This window comes from Cyanistes caeruleus, chromosome 13 (genome assembly GCF_971803275.1).
Source record: "Cyanistes caeruleus chromosome 13, bCyaCae1.hap1.1, whole genome shotgun sequence".
Taxonomy (NCBI): Eukaryota; Metazoa; Chordata; class Aves; order Passeriformes; family Paridae; genus Cyanistes; species Cyanistes caeruleus.
Window position 1 is genome coordinate 18,857,112 of NC_141713.1, and position 19,623 is coordinate 18,876,734.

General features: G+C 54.0%; 1 protein-coding gene across 4 annotated transcripts in view; it reads left to right on the forward strand.

The window, feature by feature from the left end:
* The window catches only part of HCN4 (hyperpolarization activated cyclic nucleotide gated potassium channel 4), a 127,775-nt gene that overhangs the window by 75,502 nt on the left and 32,650 nt on the right, over positions 1–19,623 (forward strand). For all 4 annotated transcript variants that reach the window (XM_086848438.1, XM_086848440.1, XM_086848439.1 and 1 more), the window contains one exon: positions 18,227–18,388. In XM_086848438.1, coding sequence (XP_086704564.1) covers positions 18,227–18,388 — 162 coding nt within the window. The remainder of the gene's footprint in view (positions 1–18,226; positions 18,389–19,623) is intronic.

Genomic DNA, 19,623 nt, shown 5'->3' on the forward strand with positions numbered 1-19,623 from the left:
TGAGCCTCACCTCTGCCTTGCAGCAACTCTCCAGTCTGCTCCAGTCTGCTCCAGTCTGTCTCTGTGTGCGTGTGGGGAGCTGGAAACCCGCAGCCCTGAGCACAGGGCTGGCTTTGACCCACTTTTCTCCTTGCCAGAAATATGGCAATGGAAGAAAACAGCCTTGCTTTCCTCACCAGGCTGAGGTGAAGGAAGGAGAAATCTTTCTTGGGAAGGACAAGAGCCCAACCCAGGGAGGTGTGTGAAGGTTTAATGGGCAGCAGCCTCATTGATGAAGTTATTTTCTGAGCCCTGCTGTGAAAAGAGCTGTTTGGAAGACAGTTTCAGGACATGTAATTATCCAGTTTGCCAGCTTAATGCATTCAACTTAACCTCATTTTTATGAAGCAGAAATCAATGTGGTAACTTTTTCAGGGCTAAGAGATGACATTTTATTCTTGCTTCTCTCATATGGAGGCATATTTTTAAGCTCCATTTTCTGCTGTAACTCCTCCCTCTCCCACTTTTGCTTAAGCAGGAATACTCTAAGGGTTAGAGGAAAGAGTGAGGCAATTTCCAGATTCCCAGAGTCACATTAGAATGGAAAATGTTTCTGAAATCTCTTTGTAATGCATGGGAAATTTTTCCTTCTTGGAAAAGAACTTGGAATCACATTTAGAACTTCAATAAAAGCACTTTTTCATTAATTTCATCCAAGCACCACTTCACCCAGGAAGGATTCTAACAGTGCTGATCTTCCTCCCAGCTTTTCATTTCAAGCAGAGCATGGCCCCTGCTCCGTGTTATGCCAGTGCCTCTCACCCTCTCTGCTCCCTCATGATATTTTGGTTCCTGCTCCTCCCTTGTGTCTCCTTCCCTTCCCAAGCCAGAAGTCCTGCAGAGCAGCAGCTGTCACATCTGGGCAATGCCTGTCCAGAAGCTCCCCAACAAGGCTGTGCCATACAACTGAAGAGAGTAAGGGTGGTTGCCTTGTTTTTCATGAACACGTCCCCTGTCCAAGGCCTGGCACCGCCCGGCGGGGGTGGCAGCGTGCACGGAGTGGGTCGGTGACACATGCAAAGCCCTGGCCCCTGAGCTGCTGGTGATGGCATCTCTGCCATTTGCTCATCCTGCATTTATGAGGGAGAAGCCAGGAGTCAGGGAAGGCCTTGTCAGGGAGCACATTCTGCCCTTGGTGACAGCTGGAAAGAGAAAGTGAGAGATGTGATCTGAAAACAGAAACACCATAATCCTCGTGGTTCCCTTCTGGGCTGGGGCTGAGCCACAGGTCTGGAGTGTTCCCTGCCGTGGAGTGAAGGCAAGAAGCACCTCACAGGTACCAGCTGCAGTTCATTCAGCCCCTGAGGAGCCATCCCAGCGAGCTGTGGCACCCACACACCTCAGAGTGTGCACAGTGAGGGGGGCATCACGGTTGTTCTGGGAGTCTGATTCCTGCGGCTTTGGAGAGAGGCAGAATCTTGAGGAGGGTGTTCCTGAGGTTCAGATTCAGCCAGGATGGGCCATTGAGAAAGAATCAGGGTCTGTGTGTGTGTAAATGGACTTGGAGCAGAAGAAGGCTGGCCTGAGGGGAGATCTTGAGGTACAGGGTGAGTCAGGAGCTGGAGATGGCTGAAGACAGCAGAGCCTGGGAGCAGGGAGCAGCTGGAGTCTGCCCTCCCTTAGGATCACCTGAGCTCTGCTCCAGCACTGAGGAGCTCCAGAGGGTGAACTTCAGGAGAGCCTCTCTCTGTGCTGACAAGCACTCAAAGCAGCAGCAGTGGTGCTTCCTTGTAAAGAAGGAAGAGAAACTGGAGAGAAACTGTGAGGATAATGTCCCTTAAAGTAGCTGACAGGCCTGCTTTTCCTCAAGTCCCTGGAGAGGGCAGAAAGCAGTTAAGACACAGCAGCTGTGTTTGTTTTTTCTTCATTTATATATTTTTTTCACCCAGCAAAGTGCCGGGTGTTAATTCCTCTTGATTTGCTCAGTGCAGCCCAGTTTGGAGAGGCCGTCCCTGGAATAGGGCTGATTAGCCTCCTCTCCAGTGTGCATCACCCAAACAGCCACTAATCACACTTTATCCCAACTGTGTGCCTCTTGCTGAGGCTGCAGGGAATTAGGCTGGAATTGTGCAGTTAATTACACAAACTTGGGGCAGCCAAAGTCCAGAGGCTTCTGTCAGGCCCTCTGCCCAGCTGGAGGGGATGTTCCTCTGGTGGCTTGGAGCAAACGAATGCGCTGCTGAACTTCGGGTGTGTGTGAACCCAGCACTTCCCTCTCCCTGGATCTCCCCGTGTCCCTGTCCTGTGCTGGAGCATCCATGGGAAGTGCAAAGTGAAGCCAGCACCTTCCTCTCCCTTTCCATCTACTCTTGCATGCACAGGCAGGATGACAAGGGCTGTCCCTTGCATACAGGCAGAGAGGGGAGAAAAAGTCATGGTTCAAGTGAAAAATCCGTAATCCAGGGTGGCTGTTCCTTCTCCAGCGTTTCTTCCTGCAGGAATGGGGGTGAACCTTGTACCTCTGCACTCTGAGCTCTCTCCCCAGGTCACACACATCCCACCAGGAGTCTCTTCAGCTGATAAATCACCTCAGGCTCATGGGAAGGACAGATAAGAACTTCCACTCTAGCTCTCTTCCCTCCAGACTTGAAAGATGCGTTGAGTGTAAGGCAGAGCCAGTCCAGCTCTGGAATGGGAAAGAGATGCAGGGAGGGCAGCAGGAGAAAGAGAAGAGGAGAAGGGAGAGCTGGGGAAGGCCTGTGGCATCCCCCAGTCTGTCCTGGCATGGGATTGTTTGATCTTTGTGGTGTGGCGTCAGATATTCCAAGCAGCAATATTTGTCACTTTTTCTGGGCTGGCCATCCAGCAGTTCACCCCACGATGTGGTGGGAAGAGTGCAGCTACACTCCAGGGAATTTGAGGCATCCTCCCTGGATCTCCTCTCCTGTCCCATGGCAATAACATTACTGGACATGAGGTACAAGCACAGGAGGATGATGATTCTCATGCACGGAGTTTTTGCCCCTCTCCTTTTCCTCTTCAAGGTCATTTGAGCAGCTGGCAGGGAAGGAAGAGCACAGCCCACTTTGGGAAGATAGAAAAAACCCTTTAGTTCCATCCTGGCTGCCTGTGAGCGCTGGGAATGTGGGCGCTGAGGTCTGGAGCCAGGCTGGAACATGTTCCTCTGACCTTTAGCCTCTCCCTCCTCCCCTCCCTGAGCCACAGCACGCATCAAACTCCTCCAGGAGCCCGTGCCTTTGGAAGGAGCCTTATCTGAGAGCACTCTCCCCTTATCTGCAGCCTTCAGCCTGGCCGTGCTGCACAGAGTGCTGACTGGGCACCTGCAGCTGCTGGGAAGTGGGGGCTCGCTGGACCCTGCTCCCAGCCCGGAGCTGATCTCTGTGCCTTTGGGTGTCAGTGACATCACAGAGCACGGAGCTTAAACACCTGAGCAGGTGAGACCCTGCAGGGCCTCCTGCATCCTCCTGCTCCTGGGTGCCAGCACACCCTGGCTCTGCCACCTCCTTCTGAGGAGCTGTTCAGCCCAGGGTGTGCTGCTCCTTCAGCCTCCCTGCCTCTGCAGGCTCTCCAGGCAGAGGGGAAGAGCTTCAGAGCCCAGCAGTTGACCCTGATCAGTTAATGGGCTTTTGGGGAGGGAGAGGAGCCGGTGCTACAATCAGCGAAGCAGTGCCTGTTTTGATTAGCCAGCAATTTTTCTGGTCATTTGGAGAACAAAATTTGCCTGCCTGTGCTCCCTTGTGCTCCTTCCTTCCTGGGGGAGACGTGAGCTGTTGGATTCCACTCCAGAACTCCCTCTGCTGTTTGGGAATTGGGAAGAAGCTTTTCTGTGGGGCGAAGCTATTTCCACAGGGATTGAAGTGGAAAGCTCAAGCTCCGAGTGCTGGAGAATATTTTGTCCCAGCCAAGGCATTTCCTTCTCAGGAGGGCTGGACACCAGTACCCCCCCACACACAGGGATTTCTTTCTGCTGCCATCTCTGCTTTGCAGCTGGTGTGGAGCTCGCTGTGCCTCCAAGCCAGCAGCCAGCCCCTTGCCCGAGGCTGGCGCTTCCGTGCTCTCTGGAGCCAGGAAGGTGGGAAGGCTGCACCCCTGTGCCAGCTTAATTGACAGCTGGCACGGAGCAGGGATATGCTGATGGATGGGAGGCAGCTGCCAGCTTCAGATGCCAGCGCTGGCATCAGAGAAGGGACAGGACACGGGGCCAGGAACAAGCTGGGGAAGAGCCTGGGACAGCCCATGAGAGCAGCCAGTGCCTGGCTCCTGCTGGAAGCCTGGGAACGTGGCAGCCCAGGTGGCTGCCTGCGAGGTGACCCTGCAAGAGGTGGCCAAGTCCTTGGAGCCTCCTGTGCCCTCCCGCTTCCTGTTGGCAGCACTGGCAGCCAGCTGTGCTGGGCTCGGCTCCCGCAGCAGGGACACGGCCACCGCTTCCCGGGATGGCCAGGAGACATCTGCTGCTTCCTGGAGCCGTGGTCACCGCTGACAGCAAGGACATCCTGCCTGTGGGGGAGCTTGGGCTGAGCCCTGAGCACAGCCCTGCTGGCCCTGTGCAGGGCACAGCACGGACTGGCCACCCTCAGCTGTGTGCTGGCCCTGCTGTCACTGCTGGACTTCCCTTGGTGACTTTGCACTGGGTCACAGCCAGGACGTGCTGGCTTGGGCAGGTCCAGGTGCAGCCACGGCTGCCCACAGGAGCCTCCTGTGCTCCCCATCAGCCCTGATTCCCAATGCCCTAAATATGTGAGCTCCTGCCTTTCCTTTGGCAAGGTGATTTCGCTGCTTGTCATGGAATGGTGGAGTTCCAGAAGGGACCTTGAAGCTCATCCAGTGCCACCCCTGCCATGGGCAGGGACACCTTCCACTAACCAGGTGGCTTCAAGCCCTGTCCAGCCTGGTCTTGGGCACTGCCAGGGGAAGGGCAAAGACCCTTCCAGCCAGTTTTTTCCCTTGAGGTTCAGTTTAGGGTTTTCTCTGATTGCATCCTAATACATTCTGCTCCAGCCCCTTCAACTCATCCCTCACGTTCCTCAACACTTCCCTCCTCACCTCCCTTTCACTATCCAGCAGATCTGAAGAGACAATCACCAAATTCTTGTCAGAAGTCCACAATATCCTCCATGGTATCTGGAGCCCAGCTGAAATCCATGATGAAATCCCAATATTCAGATCAGCTCTTGTCTCTGTGCTAGGGAGTTACAAAGCTCAGCTTCGAACACCAATCACTCACTAAACACCACTCCAGTCCTTCCAGAGCTTGAGGTTCTTGGTGCTTTAGGGAGATCCAGACTAATAACTGGGATATCAGACATCTGTTCCTGACTCCATTTTCAGTCTTCCCACTGGGGGCTGTGCAATTTCATCCCTCAGATTATTTTGTTTACCACCCTTGGGAGTGCCCACACCCATCCGTGTGCTTCCAAGCAAATTCCCTGGAGGAAGTCGCCAGTTCCTAGTGGTCATGAAGAGAAACTTCACAGAATTCCCAGGTCTCACCCACCATGGACGCTAAACTCTGGAATGTGATGGTGCTGTGAATCCAGCTTTAGTGGGAGGAAGCAAACTCTTACATTCTGAGAGATTTCAAGGGTATGGGACACAGAGCCGGGACCTCAGGGTTCTGAGCCCTAAATTATCAGGGCAGATTCACATCTGGGGTCTCCCATCCAGGCCTGGAAATCTGAACAGCTCAAGTTTAGTGCCCTGCATTTACCTCATCCCATGCTCAGTTTAACCTTGATATTTTGATCTTCAGAGCCTTCACAGGCTGCTGAGAAACCCTGAAGTTCTGGCACCTTGGGTTGGAAGTACCCTTGGGAAAGAGTCCCATGATGGGAAATGCAAAGCACTGGAGCACTGCACTGCTGCTTTCTCCATCCCTCTTCCAGCAGGGGCTGCTCTCAAGGGCACAGAGCCAGCAGGACTTTTCTGGGAGAGAAGAGTCAGTGTCAGCCTTCCTCAATTCCTGCTGTGGGTCTGAACCTCTCCTGGAGTCCAGCCTGTGGGGGATCTGCACTGTGTCGGTGCAAACCCAGACATGGAGCAGCCCACAGTCTCCATGGAATTACGGAATCACAGAACGCTTGGGTTGGACAGGACCTTAAGGCTCATCCAGTTCCAGCCCTCCTGCACTTCCATGGTGAATGGCTGAATGCTTTCCTTGGCACAGCTCTTCTTCACAGCTCTGGAGAGGTCTAGCAGCCAGGAGGGATTTGTGGGACCCTGAGCCCTCCCAAATCCACTGCTGCAGCCAGAGGTGATTCTCTGGGACCCTGAGCTCTCTCACTGCTGCAGCCAGGAGGGATTTGTGGGACCCTGAGCCCTCCCAAATCCACTGCTGCTGCCAGAGGTGATTCTCTAGGACCCTGAGCTCTCTCACTGCTGCAGCCAGGAGGGATTTGTGAGACCCTGAGCCCTCGCAGATGCGCTGCTGCTGCTGCTGGGAGCCAGGGCTGCCGGCAGTGCCGGGGCTGGGACAGGCTGTGCTCCACATCCCCAGGGCTCAGTGGAGCCCTTTGCTGCGTTCCAGGGCAGATGCAGCTGTGTGGGCCCGGCCTGGAGCCCCTGGAGGTGCAGCCAGCGTGGCTCTTGCAAGGCCCAGAGCTGGAGCGGCCTCTCCCCATGGAATGTCTGTGAATGAGCCCCAGAGTGCTGGGGCAGGCTGGGCCGTGGCAGCTGCTGGGGGCTGGAAGGAAGGAATGATCAGTGCTGCCATCCTTGGGGACTTCATTCCCCCATGTCATTTCTTGGTACTGCTGCCATCAGCAGCATTTTTTCTTTGTCTGATGGGGGCAGATCTTCCTGCTGCTGCCCTGGGGGTTCACAGCAATGAGGTGTCATTAAATGGGACTGAAGTTGGAGAATGATCCACCTGGGGCAGGTGCAGTGAGCATGAATTCCCACAGGACCGAGTTTCCTTTACACCAAACAAGAACCAAGCAGAGTAAACACGAGTACACAAAGCAGCTCCATTTGTGTTTTGTAGTGGAGCTTCTCTATAGAAGCTGCTTCTCTGTAACTTCTTCCTTTCTGCTCCTCTGCTGGAGGGGATGAAAAGAGAGCAGGGACTGAGGGAGCACAGGGTGGAGACAGGCACTAAAAATAATATAAATGGTCGTTGTAGGTTACCTGAGTCTAAAAATATTCCAATTTTAGTTACTTGGGCTACTTCTACACCAGAGAGTAAAGTGAATTCAGAGAAATCTGATGAGAACAACCTGGAAGAAAAGAAGAGCTTGGCATTCTTTGCTTTAAGGTGAAGAGATAAAAAGAAAAAAAAAAAGAAACAACAAACCCTGCAAAGTAATAAGTCAGCTAGAAAAAGATGAATTCTGTATTCATTTCTCCTGCTATATTCAGCAAAGATAGAGGCAGCCAATGAAATTGAAAAGGCAGCAAATTCCAAAAGCAGTCCAGGAAACACTCCTTGAGACAGCAGCTATACAGCCATGGGAGCTCCTCCCCAGGAAACCCCTTCCAAGGGCACTTTGGGGGATCCTGGGAGTGGGGAAAGCCTTCCAAGGGCACTTTGGGGGATCCTGGGAGTGAGGAACGCCTTCCAAGGGCACTTTGGGGGCTCCTGGGAGTGGGGAACGCCTTCCAAGGGCACTTTGGGGGCTCCTGGGAGTGGGGAAAGCCTTCCAAGGGCACTTTGGGGGATCCTGGGGGTGGGGAAGCCCTTCCAAGGGCACTTTGGGGCCTCCTGGGGGTGGGGAACTGCTTCCAAGGGCACTCTGGGGGCTCCTGGGAGTGGGGAAGCCCTTCCAAGGGCACTTTGGGGGATCCTGGGGGTGGGGAAGCCCTTCCAAGGGCATTTTGGGGGATCCTGGGGGTGGGGAAGCCCTTCCAAGGGCACTTTGGGGGCTCCTGGGGGTGGGGAAGCCCTTCCAAGGGCACTCTGGGGGATCCTGGGAGGTATCAAGGCTATCAGGTAGACAAAAGAAATTACTCCATGGCTGCACTGGTTGAGGGAGGTCAGGCCAGGAGAGGAGTGAATCAGGATCCCATTCCCAGCAGGATTAAAAGGAAAATTCCAAGAGATGCAGCAGCAAAGTCATTTCAGAAGGAAAACAGCAAAGATTGGGTGGAAGGGAGCAGCTTTGTCAGTAATTCTAGCCCACAATGTGCTTTTTGGAGAGAAACACCGATAAAGTGCTGTCTGCTCACGTGGTGCAGCCGGAAGAGAAGGCTGGATTAGGATTTCATTACCGTTTGTGGGAACATCTTCCTGTGCTTCCAGGGAGCACAGACTGCTAGAGAATTCCTGTTTCCTCAGGGGGAAATGGAGAAAACCTCCCTGGGGAAGGGTGGGGCCTTCCCAAAGCACTGCCTGCAGCTTTGGCTTTTGGGGAGTGGGATAGAGCTGTAGGTTTGGGAGGAGCTGTAGGTTTGGGATAGAGCTGTAGGTTTGGGATAGAGCTGTAGGTGTGGGATAGAGCTGTAGGTTTGGGATGGAGCTGTAAGTTTGGGAGGAGCTGTAGCTTTGGGATGGAGCTGTAGGTTTGGGATAGAGCTGTAGGTTTGGGATGGAGATGTAGGTTTGGGATAGAGCTGTAGGTGTGGGATAGAGCTGTAGGTGTGGGATAGAGCTGTAGGTTTGGAAGGAGCTGTAGGTTTGGGATAGAGCTGTAGGATTGGGATGGAGCTGTAGGTGTGGGATAGAGCTGTAGGTTTGGGATAGAGCTGTAGGTTTGGGATAGAGCTGTAGATTTGGGATAGAGCTGTAGGTGTGGGATAGAGCTGTAGGTTTGGGATAGAGCTGTAGGTGTGGGATAGAGCTGTAGGTTTGGGATAGAGCTGTAGGTTTGGGATAGAGCTGTAGGTTTGGGATGGAGCTGTAGGTTTGGGATGGAGCTGTAGGTGTGGGATAGAGCTGTAGGTTTGGGAGGAGCTGTAGCTTTGGGATAGAGCTGTAGGATTGGGATGGAGCTGTAGGTTTGGGATGGAGCTGTAGGTTTGGGATGGAGCTGTAGGATTGGGATGGAGCTGTAGGTTTGGGAGGATGCTGTAGGTTTACTACTAGGACATGGTAGCCCAGCTGGTGGATGAGCTCAGAAATCCTGGGAATTTGGAGGGGGCTCTGTCCTGTCCCAGTCCTGGCTCTGAGGCGCAGCTGCAAACACAGGGGTGGTTTCTAACCTCTGACTTTTGCCTGACCCTACAGCCTCCCTGCCTCGTTGTTCCTGTTGCTGTTTCTGTGATTGCTGGGATCCTGGTGTGTTACACCCCTCAAAGAGCTCTGCCCATCTCCTTTTCCCTGGCTCTGGCTCCTGGGATTCATCAGGCAGCATTTCCTGTTGGATTTCTAATTAAAATGGCAGCCTTTGGGGACTCTCTTCCTGCCCAGCATATATTAATGGAGGAGTTAGGATATTTTAGGTAGAGTTTAAATACTGCTTTTCAACGTCTTTGTTCTGCCCAAGTACATTTTTTGTATAATCTATGAAATCCATATACAACCACAGTAGGAATTAATCCCTCATAAATATCATCTAGGCTACTTCTCAGTTAAAAATCAGTTTTCCCTGCCCTAGATTCTTCAAGGAAATAAAGAATTCACCCAGCACTTCCCCTTTTGCTCTCCTGCTGGGATTGGGTGTGCAAGGTTATGGGAGCTGCAGTTTCTCAGGATTCCCTTTCCCAGAGCTGTTCCCATGGGATTTGTCCCCTCTCAGGTGCTGCAGGAAAAGGTGACATTGAAAGTGGGAGGACATTTGTGTCCCTCTGGGCAGGGAAATTGTCCCTGCTGAGGTTCCCCAGAAGAGGGTTCAGTCCTTTCTGGGTCAGAGCAGTTTAGGAAGAGCCCAGCACTGACAAAGCCATTGGAGCTGGTGCTGCCGGTGCTCATAGCCTGGCACAGCTCTTCCCAATCTCTCCAGGGCTGCAGCCAAGGATTCTGGCCCTGGGCTGGGAACTGCCCCTTTCTTCTGCCCTCCCTGAAATGCAGAAAAAGCAAAGAATTCCCAAAGATCCCTCTGCAGGCGAGGGCTCAGCCTCTGTGACAGCCAGGCTGCGGTGCTGAGCATGCTCTGCTCCCGTGAGCTGTGCCCACCCTCTGCCCCGTGCCACGGGAAACATTCCCAGCTCCAGGCGTGCCAGCAGCTTCCTGCCCGGATCTTCCAGCCCCTGAGAGCATCCCAGCTGGAAGTTGTGCCCAGTTGCTGTGGCTGGAATAGAATTAGAGCGCAGGATTGAGTTAGGTGAGCGTCCCTATAGAGCATCCTGGCAGGCTGTGCCAGGCTGGAGCAGGCACAGGTCCTGCTTTGGCACCGAAAGTAATCCCCTATAACCTGGGGGCTGTGCCAGGGCCTCACTGCCCCTGCCGTGCCCAGCACAACCTGTGACACACAGATGGGCACAGGCTCCTTTTGGGGAGTGCATTTTTGGCTCTCTTCTTCCCCTGAGCTCCTGCAGAAACCCAAACTGGGTTAGCAGAGGGATGAGTGTGTGCTTTGCTGTCTCGATTGAAGTGCAGATAGCACAAAAAAAATAATGTTAATTGATGAAGAGCAAACTGCAGGAGTTCTTGGGTTCTTCAGCAAGTTTGCAGTTCCAGGGCGGGGCCTAATGAGTTCATATTCAATCTCAGCTGTTAATTGTATGGATCCCTAGGGATCCAGCTTGGATTTTAAAAAATCTCTTCTGAATTTTAAACAAAAAAATTCAGGTGGGACTGAAAGGAAGTAGAAAACAAAGGTCACTGCTGATTAGTTTCTGAAATCAGGAACGAGATCTGTTGTACAGGCAGAGAAAATTCTCATTTTGGAGCCTGTTCTCGTGATGTGGCTGTGTTTGTGGCTGTGTTTGTGCCGTGTCCTGGAGGTGTGTTTATGGATACAAACAGGGCTGGCAGTCCCTGCTTGCCAGGTCAGGCTCTGGGATGGGGACAGGGAGGCACCTGTGGCACAGCAGCCCTTCACTGAATGCTGCAGAGGGAGCACCAGATGAGCTCCAAGACAACAGCTCTAAAACAAGAAGTGATTTCATTTACTGGTGTTTAACTTGGACCTCCTGAGCAGGGACCTTCAGACTGTGGCACTTGTGGAAGCCCAGCAGCTTCCAGAGAGCCCTGGGAGAAGGGTTGGGATCCCCTTCCTTAGCACAGCTTGAAAATGTCCTGCTGCAAACAGGTCTGGGGGCAACTGGCACTAACTGGGCACTGGCACAGCCCAGTGGGGCAGGGCTGGCACTGACTGGGCTCTGGCACAGCCCAGTGGGGCAGGGCTGGCACTGACTGGGCTCTGGCACAGCCCAGTGGGGCAGGGCTGGCACTGAGTGGGTGCTGGTACAGCACAGTGGGGCAGGGCTGGCACTGAGTGGGTGCTGGTACAGCACAGTGGGGCAGGGCTGGCACTGAGTGGGCACAGTGGGGCAGGGCTGGCACTGAGTGGGCACTGGTACAGCACTGTGGGGCAGGGCTGGCACTGAGTGGGCACTGCACAGTGCACTCAGTACATCCCAGTGTTCCCTCAGCCCAGGCAGGGTTTGCTCAGAGCACAGTCCAGCCCTCCTGGCTGCAGCCTCCCCCACAGCACCTGGGCCAGGCCCTCATCCCCTCCCCTTGCTGCTGCTCCAGGAGGATCCTGCAGCGGCCCTGGCACCACCCTGCCCCTCTCAGTGCCCCTGCTGCAGCCAGCTCCAGGCCCCAGTTCCCAACCACTTGTCCCTTTGCCAGGGATTTAAGCCTCCTTTCCCCTGAGCATCCCAGATTTTCCTTTCCCTGGGCACAGCTATCTATAGCTCCTGAGCAAGGCAGACCTTTTGTCTGATGACTGTGGTCATTCTTAAACGTCCAAAAAAGCCTGTGACCTATTTCCAGCAGTGATTCATTGCAAGGCTCCCACAAGGACTACAATTCCCAAAGATGCAGATAAGGGCCCCGAGAGATTAGAGGTAGCCTCAGCAGGTAAGATATCTAATTCTCCTTGAGAATGAGACACCCAGCCTATTTACAGCTCTGGGGGCTTGTTTTCCTTCCCTTTTCCAAAGGCACCTCACTGTACTGAAACATCCTGTGGAAAACCTGAGCTGGGGGCAACATAAACCCCATGGAAAAGCAAAGGAGAGCTTCTTCCAAAGTCACAGAGCTTCTGGGAAAAGGCCTGGCCCCAACCCTTGCGTTGCTCTTCCCGGAGGTGCCGTCTCACACCCGGTGCCGTGGTGGCACAGCCCAACCCCAAGTGGTTTTTCCGGAAAGTTTAAAGGAAAGACAGTCGTTTGAGTTGTGCTAGAAAATATTTTTAAAAGTCTGTGTCATGTTGCCGTGGTGACAAAAGTTCTTAAAATGATGAAGATTAAAGTCTAGGCTGGGAATGGTGGCATGGGGAGAGGAAGGGGGGCTGCTGTCATGACAACCTCAACTCCGAGAGTGCAAGAGGCAAAACACACGGTGGTGGCAGGATCTTTGGGGTTTATATATATCCATAAACATCTGCCAGCTATGCCAGCCTTCTCACTGCTAATTAGTCCTGCTAGTTCACCTTTCTCTGCTGTAAATATTTTCCAGTAGACACAAATCTCAGAGGGAGAAGGCAGGAAAATGCCATTTTTCCCCCTTTCTCTGTATTCCCTGAGCTCCAGCCTGGGGAAGAACTTGCAGTGGCCAGGAATGGGCTGTCTGGGAAGGGTTAAATCGCTCAGGAGGTGGAGGCTCGAACCGAGCTGTCCAGCCCTGGGCACTCAGGCCTCCCTGGGCCTGTCTCACCCGCAGTCCAACAGCAGCAGATCAGCTCTGCCAGCCCCAGCTCTGCCTGGAAACTTTGCTCGCAGCTCCCAGCACAAGAGGGAGGCTGGCCTCCCTCCGGAGGAGCAGAGATTGGGAACACAGCAGATGGATGTCAGCACAGCCCCCCGGGACCCGCAGAGGAGAAGTGCCACGGCAGCACAAAGGATTATTGTATTTGGAGTGTAAAATGTGCTTGGCTATCTCTGCGAGCAGCTGGGCCTGGGAGCGCTGCAGGCTCAGCCACAGCCCTGCCCCGGGGCAGCGTCAGCAGCAGCTCCGCTGACATTGCTTATGTCACTCGCTGCAAAGCAAGCAGAAAAAGAGAATCAACCCCAAACTCTTGCCTTCATCCAGAACTTGATCTCGTGGCTCTGGCTGTCAGTGCTGGCGCAGCAGAAGGCAGGCGAGCGCGCAGCCCCGGCCCGTGCCTTGGAAATCTGGAGTTTCTATCTTTGTATATTTTAGTGGCTAGAACAGCATTTTGTCCGTTCTTCCGAAGAAAAAAATTGTAAAAATGTGTCCATTCTTCATAAAGACCAAAACCTGAGAAGTTGCTCAGGACAGGAAACCTCTTGGAGTCAAATTGGATTATATTTTGATGCAGCTTAAGCGTGACATCGCTGGGAGAATAAATAGCAAGTTGGGGAGGGTGAGGAAGGAGCAAGGTGCAGGGAATGATGCACATCCCACAGCAGCAGCAGCATCAGCAGGGGGAACAGAACAGCTGAGATGTTACTTTGCCTTGCTGAGACACCGAGTGTGCCAGCAGGCTGGGTTCACTCCACAGGTGGAATTCTTGGGAGAGCTTTCCCTGCCAGCCCTGATTGCTGTGTGTGCTCAGAGTGGCTCAGGGCTGGTCCTGTGTGCCCCTGGCTGTGCCCAGGGCTGTTTCTGTATGCCCCTGCTGTGCCCAGTGCTGTTTCTGTATGCCCCTGGTGTGCCCAGGGCTGGTTCTGTATGCCCCTGGTGTGCCCAGGGCTGTTTCTGTATGCCCCTGGTGTGCCCAGGGCTGGTTCTGTGTGCCCCTGGCTGTGCCCAGAGCTGTTCTGTGTGCCCCTGGTGTGCCCAGGGCTGGTTCTGTGTGCCCTGGCTGTGCCCAGGGCTGTTCTGTGTGCCCCTGGTGTGCCCAGGGCTGGTTCTGTGTGCCCTGGCTGTGTCCAGGGCTGCTCTGTGTGTCCCTGGTGTTCCTAGGGCTGGTTCTGTGTGCTCCTTGCCATGCCCAGGGCTGGTTCTGTGTGCCCCTGGTGTGCCCAGGCCTGCTCTGTGTGCTCTGGCTGTGCCCAGGGCTGTTCAGTGTGCCCAGGGCTGCTCTGTGTGCCCATGTCATGCTCAGCAGTCCCGTGCCTCAGTGCTCTGTGTGTGCCCAGGCAGGTTTGTCCTCCAGGGGAAGCCCACCCTGCCACTTCAGTGCTCTTTGTCTCTTCCTCGCCGCAGCCTCCCAGGATGGGTCTGCACATCAGGGCTTTCAAACCCTTCCCTCCCGTGTGTTGTGTCATCAGGGCTCACCCTGGCTGTGGAGAAGGTGACATTTGCCACGAGAACTGGCACTGATCCCCAAATCACCCCAACCACTGTTTTCTCAGTGAGCTGCCTTCAGTCTGCAAATTGCCTGCAATGAGCTCGTTGTCCAGGCTGGTCTTGGGACTAAACAGGATGAGTGGTTTTGGATGATCCAGAGCCACAGCAGCTGCTGCTGCAGGGACTCAGCACAGCCACAGTAATCTGGCTAAACTGGATTTTAGGCTCAGAAAAGCTCTTTGCAGCACCCACCTATCCCCAGTCTATCGGGAGATTAACACTGAGGTTTGAAAAGGCAGCTAATGCTTCTGTGAGGAAAATGGATCTTTACCTCTGTTATCTTCAAAAGCCAAGGAGAGAAAGGCAGACTGAAAAACATGTCAACTTTCTTCCCCACAGCCCACAAATACTCTTCTTAAATGTAAGTAAACACATTTTTCCTCGCAGCAAAACAACCTTAACTCTGACCCTGGAGCACTCACAACAGCGTATGAGACTGTTTTGATTCTCTTTTGAGATTTGTATTTCCTCCTCAGATCTGTGGGGTTTTAAGCCAGAAATGAAGAGTAAATTCTTTGCTTTCTATTAAGCTGGAGCAGTGTCACAGCTCCTTGATTATCCCCAGGGGATTTATCACAGTCGTGTATTAACCACAGTGTGGGCACAGACACCAGCACTGGCTTGGGACCAGCAGGATGTGGAGCTCCAGAATTCCTGCCACACTGGCAGTGCAGTAGTGAAGCGGTTTCAGTGCTTTCCTGGGGAGCAGAATGTGTTCAGGAGCCCCGAGGATGGCAGTGAATCCTGCTGGAGCCATTGGGGTGCCTCTGCATCAGAGCCCCCAAAGGCCCAGGAAAGCCCCCTGGTTCCAGGCACAGCACCTCCAGAGCATGAAAAGCCAGCAGGGATGTGCCAGCAGATCCCAGCCCAGATGTGCAGGCATATCCCAGCCCAGATGTGCAGGCAGATCCCAGCCCAGATGTGCCAGCAGATCCCAGTCCAGATGTGCAGGCAGATCCCAGCCCAGATGTGCAGGCATATCCCAGCCCAGATGTGCAGGCAGATCCCAGCCCAGATGTGCCGGCAGATCCCAGCCCAGATGTGCAGGCCAATCCCAGCCCAGATGTGCAGGCAGATCCCAGCCCAGATGTGCAGGCCAATCCCAGCCCAGATGTGCAGGCAGATCCCAGCCCAGATGTGCAGGCCGATCCCAGCCCAGATGTGCCAGCAGAGCTGGGGACAGGGGCTGTGCTGAGGGCTGTGCCTGGCAGTGTGTGCTCGGAGCAGCTGCTGCCCTGCCCAGCGCTGCCCCAGGGTGTCCCCATGGGCAGGACCCAGCCAGGGCACCCGAGCCTTGTGCCAGCACAGACCAGCACACCTGATTAAACACACAGCCTTGACTGGAGGCACTGCCAGAGCCAGGCCCCACTTCTCCAAGGTGTCCTTGATTCCTTCCAGCTCAGGTCCTGGGGTTGGAGGAATGTTGCTGCAGCCCAGGATGGAGGAGAGCTGCAATTATTTGGGGCTGACAGGATTTCAGATTCCTTCTGATAGGATCCCGATAGCTCGTTCTGTGTAAGTGGAGTTTCCAAGATGGAGCTCTTACATAACCAGAAATGACTTTTTGAGGGAAGTTTTGGTCCTCCCACTTTGCCAAGCTGTCCTTTCCACAAGAATTGCAAGGTGTCCTTTGGTTGGAAGGACAGCAGGGATGCTGAAGCCAGGGATATTAACTCTATCCAAGAATATCCTTTAAATGTGAATCCATGCTCGGCTCTTCTCCTGGCTCCCTTTTTTCCCAGTGCAAGCAGCAGAAAGTCAGGAAGCACAGGCAGTGCTGGGGTGGAAGGAGCTGTGATGCTCTGGGTCCCAGCCTGGGTTATGTTACAACAGGACACAAAGTCCCGGGTGTTGCTGATGGAAAGCAGAGAAGTTGCAGTTACCATTCACACTCCTGTGCTCGTGCACGGACCAGCTCTTCTGGAATGTTCCTGGCCCTCCTCTCCCAGGTGAGCCAAGGAGGTGCTGGAGGGCACTGGATCAGAATTCCCTGTGACACCAGCAGCTCTTTGCAGCAGGAGCTTCTCAGTGTGGAAGGTGTTTGTTCCCAGCCCTCACAGTTGTTCCTGTGTGCTCCAGGAGCGCTCCCTGGTTTTCTGCTGCACGGCAATGCAGGTGTATTCCAAGGAGGGGGCAGGAGCTGGGAGCTCCTGAGACACTTGGAACTGGAGCTGTCCCACCTGCAGCTCACACATCTGCAGTTCATAAAGACAATTACTCTGGGAATCCCTGAGCTGTGGTGCAGCTCCTTGGCAGGTGCCCCAGCCCAGGCAGGGGCTCTGTTCCCATCCGGTGGCTCTGGTGTTACAGCCCAGATCCCAAGGTGCAGAGTAGAAGCTGAATCCACCTTCTGTCTCTGCATGCACCAAAGAAAGGCTCCACCCTGACTGGGATAGATCCCAGCCCTGCTCTCAGGAGCTCCATATCCATCACCTGCTCCCTGAGCCATCCATGCCCTCGGGCTCTTCGCTGCCTGCTTTTCATCTATCAGAGGAAGGCAGGCACTTCCTCAGCCTGACACGGCTTCTCCCTGCCCCTGGCTGGAGTTCCCTGCCTTACAGCAGGGCTGGAGCTCTTTGAAAAACACCCGGAGGTGTGAGAGGAAAAGTCATTAGCACAGAAAAACCCTGGTGGCACGAAAAGATCCTTCTGCAAACTGCTGCTCCAGCTTCATTAAAAAAAGCACAGCCCCGGGCTCTCATTCCAACAGGATGGATTCGCTCTGGGTTATCTAAATGAGAATGATCATTTCTGCAGGGGGAGGAAAAAAGAGGAAACCAGGAGGAATTATTCTGTATGAATTATGTGCTCAGCTTTCTTACTGACCTATTGAGACAGCAGCGAGAGCTGGATTTCCTAGAACAGCCTTTCATGCTGGATTTTGGAAATATTTTTCTTTTCAGCCTTGAAAGATCACTGGAATGGCCTTTCTCACACTGGCAGTGTGGGCTCCAGCCTGGATGCAGGGAAATAACAGAGTTAGCAGCAGTTTTCCACATCATTCATCCTTCTGGATTACAGCATCCTTTGGGCTGCCTTCCTGCAGGATGAGAGGCCAGTCTGTGGTGTGGGCAAAGGTGGCAGGCACACCTTTGTGCCGTGATGTGGGAGGAGCAGGATTATCCCTGCTGGAGCAGCCAGGAGGTGTTTGGATTTGGCCACACATCACAGCCTGTGCCCCATGTCACAAACCTCGCTGCCACTCACGTCCCTTGGAAGGTGATGCCCTGGTGAGGGAGGCACTTGAACCCCCCTAGATCAGGGGCTGTGTCGCTTCTCTAAGTGTAACTGCAACGTGAAACAATGTAAGAAAGTTGTGTTTGCAGCTTTATTTTCCACGTGGAGAAGTGACAGATGAGGAAAACCAGCCCTCTGTGCCTTGGTTCTCTTTCCCTTACCCACCTGGGCAGGGGTGTAGCAGCAGAACACAAGGAACACAAGAAAAGAGCTTAATCAGATCCTCTTCCAGAAGCCTCTGCTGAGTTAGAGGCCGTTCCTTGTTGCATTTGATACGTGCAGAGACTGCAGCTGACATCCAGTACAAAGGCAGCTGCTGCCATGGGTCACTGTGGAACACACACCCAGCAAGAACAGAAATCAAAGAAGGGCATTGCAGCTAAAAGATGGAAAGATAGAGTTGATTCCTGAGGAGTGGCTGATGGTCCAGAAATATTTGGAACCAGCTTATTTTAGAGAAGGAGCTATGGAGCTTTTAATGGAAAATTAGAAAGCAAAGTCTCAGGGCAGGAGGGCTAATGATGATTTTGTATTTTGGTATTGCAGCTGTTTTTCAGCTGGTTCTGGTTGCACACTGTTCCTGGTGCAGCTTCTCTGTGCCCTCAGCAGGGTCCTGGCCACTGACGCCGTGTGTGATTACACAGGGGGGTGTTTGGGGGAGCTGCCATCTAACCCGCTCCTGTGGGCCCGCAGATCTTCCACATGACCTACGACCTGGCCAGCGCCGTGGTGAGGATCGTCAACCTCATCGGCATGATGCTGCTGCTGTGCCACTGGGACGGCTGCCTGCAGTTCCTGGTGCCCATGCTGCAGGACTTCCCTGACGACTGCTGGGTGTCCCTCAACCGCATGGTGGTGAGTGCCCGACACACCTGGACCTGCTTGCCTTCCCTCCTCGCTTCCCTGCTTTGTCTTTTCCCCCTGTTTCCGCTCTTTTGCCGCTGCCTCTTCCCAAAGAGCGAGGCCGATGAGCAGAGGTGGTGTATTTTTCATCCCCTTGTTCATTCATAATAAATAATAAACAACAGTAATTATAAATAACCAGCTCAGAGATGGTGGGTGGGGTCTCCCCTCTGGAGCATCCCATGTGCCGTGCTCCCCATCCCACCTCTCAGCCCTCAACTCATCACCTGGATGATCCCCCTGCAGCAGCCACAGCCATCCTCCAGCTTCCCGTTCCTCCCTGCATCCCCCTGGCCAGCCTGGCACAGGGAGGCAGATCCTGCAGGACACAGAGCTGGGACAGGGAGGCAGATCCTGCAGGACACAGAGCCGGGGTTTGGAGGCAGATCCTGCAGAGACACACACCCGGGACAGGGAGGCAGATCCTGCAGGACACAGAGGTGGGACGGGGAGGCAGATCCTGCAGGACACACACCTGGGACAGGGAGGCAGATCCTGCAGGACACAGAGCCAGGACAGGGAGGCAGATCCTGCAGGACACACACCCGGGACAGGGAGGCAGATCCTGCAGAACACACACCCGGGATACAGAGGCAGATCCCGCCCCGGCAGAGCCGCAGAAGGCAGGAGCCAGGCTCCCTCTCCTGGCACCGAGCAGCAAGGAGCAGGCATGGAAACTGCTTCCCGCTGGAATGTGAGTAAATGGAATCCCAGACACAGAGCTGGGGCTGATCCCTGATTGCCATTGCTGGTGCCTTTGCCCCATAGCCCCGGGAGGGTCGGTGTGACACCCACCCACTCCGGAGTGAGCCATGGTCAGGGCATGAGGAGCCAGCTGGTGCCATCCAAAGCTGTGCCCCTCTCTTGCTGGGAGGGAGTTTGACACCATATGGCAAAGGCACAGTGAATTCATGGTACCTTTCAAATATCTTGCTGAGAATTCAGGAGCTTTTATTCAAAGGGACAATGTCCAGTTGATTAAGCAGCAAAAACTGACAAAGCTTAAAAAATTGCCTCTTATTGCAGTTCTTAACCTCCAGATTCCCCCAGCCAATTTCTTCTTGAATAAAGGAAATAATCAGGCGCTGGGGCAGAACAGAACAAATGGAAAAATGTATCAAAGATGTGCCAGCCTGCCGTGCCTCCCACATGCAGGGCTGTGGGCACAGGCTGCCCGTGCCTGGAGG